Genomic DNA, 4199 nt, shown 5'->3' with positions numbered 1-4199 from the left:
TAAGTTAAGGCCTGATCAGTCCAAAATTCTGAGCCAGCGCTCTGACACGGAGCCATCAACCTCTCAGTTTTTGTCAAACACTGGTCCGGAGACGGCATCAAAAAATGAGCCACATACGATCGACTCCCAGCCGGAGCCCAGTGAAAGTAAAAGTGAAAAAATGTATAAATTTCGAATCGAGTGGCTTGACCAGTTTCTCTGGCTAAGATACAGCCAAGCTGACAATATGATGCACTGCATTTATTGTCGCGAGTGTGGAAAGACCATGGCCGGCAACACTGCATTTGTCACTGGTGCTAATACGTTTCGACTTGAAACGCTGAAAAAGCATACAGTATCGAGAAGACACATTATATGCCGCGATAAATGCACTGCCCAAATGTCCCCTCTTCCCACTGCCTTTCAGCGGCAGGCAGGAGTAAACAGGTCATCGGAGGAGGCCGAGATGATCATTAAGTTTAACATCGCCTACAATATTGTAAAAGAAGAAGTTCCGTTTACTAAGTTCAAGTCAGAAATAACTCTTCACAAGAAAAATGGCTTGGACATAAACCCCACATACAGCAATGATGTTGCGTGCGCCCAGTTTATAGGCGTCATCGCTGACACACTGAAAAAAAAGACGTCATTGCGAACAGTGCATACATGGCATTCCTGATCGATGGAGACACAGACATCGCCACAAAAGAATGCGTCATTGTGTACGCTCGTATCTTGCAAAAAGGAAGACCAGCGAATATACTGATTGGACACATTGAGGTCGAGCATGCCCATGCCAAAGGTAAGCCATGTCATGTCATGTCACGTAGCCTATGTAAATAATATAATTAATAATATTACGTCTTTTTACTGCATTAACCATATGTAGCATATTCTTATCATTGAAAATCAAACATAGCAATAATACATGAATATAGAAACTGAAACTGAAAAAGACTGCATTGTAAACTCTTGATCTGATAAGTAAATGGTATTTTCTTTATTCATTTAGGTGTTTATGCTGCCTCAAAGAAAGCATTTGCTGCTCTTGGGGACCAGTGCAGTAACTGGTTGGAGAAAATCATTGCTATGGGGCTGATGGTGCTGCTGTTAACTTGGGCAGCAAAGGGGGTGTCATAGCCCTTCTGCAGCAGGAGGCAGGTGACCACATTGTGCCATTCCACTGTATGCCTCACAGGTAAGACTAGAAGACAAGAAATGCCTGACACTCTAAAGTCACTGTGGGTTAATTTCTTTTATAGAGAAGATATATCTACATTTTAAAGTTTACTATCTTTTCAGATTGGAATTGGCAATGTTGTCAGTTCAGAGGGACATTCCAATGATCAGGCAGTTGTATGACCTTCTCCATTTAATTTGGAAGATGTATCATTTCAGCCCAAAATCAATGAGAGAGCTCAGGGTCATTGGGGCTGACTTGGGAGTAAATGTGCTGGTGCCCAGTGGGGTGAAGGGAACAAGGTGGCTCCCACATGTTTCAAGAGCCCTGGAGACCTTTCTGAAACCAGGCCAGTTCACTACTGTGTACCGCCACATGGACTATTTGGCAGGTTCCTCTGCCAATGCAGACATTGCAGGTCGAGCTACAAAGGTCAGTGCATTATTTCTGAATATTCTTTTTATTTCAGCAAATTACGCAATTATTATTGACTTTATATTTTTTAAGAATGTAGTTCATCAGTGTTCTAGGTGACTAATTTTTATTGTTGTATCATACAGGTTAAGAAATCAATGGAAGATGCCACTTTTGTGGCCTTTTGCCATTTTATTACAGATGTGTTCAGTGGCATTAGTAAGTTTAGCCTCCTACTTCAAAGAAATGATGTCATCCTACCACAGGTAAGTGAGATGAAGTGGGATGTGTATATTTGAATTGTGTTTGTGGTCATCTTCAACTTTTTTTAAAATACAGCACTGTTATACCCAAACAGGTCGTTTGCAGCCTGGAACAACTGCTGGTGACCACAGAGGTAATGGTTGCAAGACCCAAGCCTCATGGAAGACTGTCAGAGTTCCTGACTGATATGAGGCTGCAGAGGAGGCAGCAGGATAAAGAGGGTGACATGGCAGTCTACAAATTCCAGGTAGGCCTACATATAGCTGTGTCTCGTATTTAAACAGAGAACACTATTTATTATTTTATGATTATTTCTTATTTACATTTGCACAAATCTTTCTAATATCAATATCACAATCTCTATTTATCATTTATGCAATACACAGACAATAACACTCAAAGGAGAGGCATCAAATCTGGCTGAAGATGGTGTTGCTGCCACTAAACTTAAAAAAGTAATGGATGCAACAATCAAATCCACTGTGAAAAATCTGAAAGCAAGATTCAGTAGTCTCCTAGGCAAGTGTATTAAATACATGTAGATAAGAAATATTTTTATTATTGTTAACAGCATTGTTATATTTTTATTTTCATTTATTAAAATGTATTTGTTCTTACAACAGAGGAGAGTGCTTCTGAGTCAGCCACAACCAAAGCTGTCAAATGCTTCAACATTTTCAATCATGATAGCTGGCCAGAGAACAAAGAGGATTTAGTGGACCATGGTGCTGATGACCTTGCTTTTCTCTTGGATCACTTCTCCACAGTCCTGAGAAGGTAGCTGGTGGATTGCTACGATATCATGTGTGCTGCTCGTAGATATGTTGTTTATGTGAACACTGATTAGCTGTGTAAACCACATCATTTTCAGAAATGGTGTAAATGCAGAGCTTGCAAAAGAAGAGTTTGTAAGTTTGAAGCTGTTAATTGCCAAGATGTTCAAAGACAAGACCTACCTCAGCCTTTGGGAGCTCATGTTGACCAGAGAGCCGTACTGCTCAGAGTAGAAGGTCAGTTTTGGTTGATGTTCTTTCCTAAGATTGTGTGAGTTTTGCTATCTAACACACATTGGTTCAATAAATCTCTTGAATGTATTTTTCTCTCAGAACATCCTGCATCTTGTACACATTATGCTGGTCCTACCTGTCTCAGCTGCGGTATGTGAAAGAGGGTTCTCTGCACAGAAGAGAATTAAATCAGACACAAGAGCATCCCTTCATCCAGAGACAGTGGATGACCTGATAAGAATCAGTGTGGAGGGGCCAAGTCTGGAAGATTTTGATGCTAGAGAGAGTGTGGCAAGCTGGTTCACCCAAGGTGAAAGATCAAGAAGGCCAAATTACAGGAGCTGGCCATCTGAGGGGCATGTGACTGCAATGGAGGACAGTCCATAAGATAACAAGTTGTTCGGATATTGAAATGTTCAGATTGAAGCCTTTGACACTTTGAGTAACTTTTTAATTTAGATGTTTTTTTTATTTAATATATCTTGAGATGTTTTAAATTTCTTTAATGTTGAAATTTCAGCTCAGTGAAGAACTTTAAGCACAAGCATGTTTAAGTAATCTTTCTTGTAGAACTTTGCTACAAATAAAGAGCTTTGTGTTGAAAGGTTGTTAGTTAATCATTTACAAATCAATATTTACAAATCAAAAAAACGTGAACATGTAAAACCGCGGTGTTAAGCAATGCAGTTAAAAAATTTGGGTACGCCTAACTTTTGTGCTGGTGCGCCTAAAAATAAAATTTAGGCGCACCAGTGCAACCATGGCAAAAAGTTAGTCTAGAGCCCTGCTTAAGACACAAGTTATTTAAACAATTCTAAATGACAGTGTGATGGCCATAGTACTTTATGTGGGCCAAATATGTTAAGGATAATGTTTATCAATGTAAAATTGCAAAGAACCTTTGGATAGATTATAACATCTTGTAAACAGTTACCTCAGAAGCTGTACTGTCAGCCCTATGTATGTAAGGTAAAACTTTCCACAGTACTTCCACTTAAGTAAGTAACTAAACACATAAAGTCACCCTTACCAATAATCCACTGCTCCTTGAAAAAAGTAGCACAAACAGACAACTGACTCAGCAATGATGAGTAGAGCTACCAGAGGCCGAGACTCAAGCGGAAGAAAATTAAAAGTTTTGGTTTTTGTGGCTCGAAAAATTAAAGAAAGTATGTTTAATAATTCAACAAGACCCGCACCTTCAACACATGTACATTCAAATTTTGGAACAGGCTCAACAATGCTTTTTGTTCAATAGGTTTTAGCCGTTCGAAAAAGTCATTTTACGGCTTTAACGTTTCCAGCTGATAAGGAGAATGACTGCATTTCAAATGTGCGTCCAAAGGCTTTAAACA

At 39.4% G+C, this 4199-nt stretch overlaps 1 protein-coding gene across 1 annotated transcript; it reads left to right on the top strand.

Moving 5' to 3' along the window:
* The first annotated feature begins 1077 nt into the window (after positions 1 to 1077).
* LOC100694457 (uncharacterized) lies at positions 1078 to 3448 on the top strand. The gene is made up of 8 exons (XM_019355509.2): positions 1078 to 1177; positions 1282 to 1591; positions 1720 to 1839; positions 1932 to 2084; positions 2224 to 2356; positions 2461 to 2614; positions 2709 to 2847; positions 2944 to 3448. Exons 1-7 carry the CDS (start codon positions 1167 to 1169, stop codon positions 2842 to 2844), a joined length of 1017 nt encoding a protein of 338 aa, XP_019211054.1. The 5' UTR covers positions 1078 to 1166; the 3' UTR covers positions 2845 to 2847; positions 2944 to 3448.
* Positions 3449 to 4199: the final 751 nt, after the last annotated feature.

The sequence above is a fragment of the Oreochromis niloticus genome, linkage group LG14 (genome assembly GCF_001858045.2).
Source record: "Oreochromis niloticus isolate F11D_XX linkage group LG14, O_niloticus_UMD_NMBU, whole genome shotgun sequence".
NCBI lineage: Eukaryota > Metazoa > Chordata > Actinopteri > Cichliformes > Cichlidae > Oreochromis > Oreochromis niloticus.
The sequence above is the reverse complement of the archived record's forward strand: the minus strand, read 5'-3'. Positions and strand labels throughout refer to the sequence as shown.

Bases quoted from the DNA above. Each gene is read 5' to 3' on its own strand.
- LOC100694457 (XM_019355509.2), top strand. The intron at 2,357-2,460 runs GCAAGTGTATTA...TTCTTACAACAG, and splicing joins AAGATTCAGTAGTCTCCTAG to AGGAGAGTGCTTCTGAGTCA. The intron at 2,615-2,708 runs GTAGCTGGTGGA...CATCATTTTCAG, and splicing joins TTCTCCACAGTCCTGAGAAG to AAATGGTGTAAATGCAGAGC.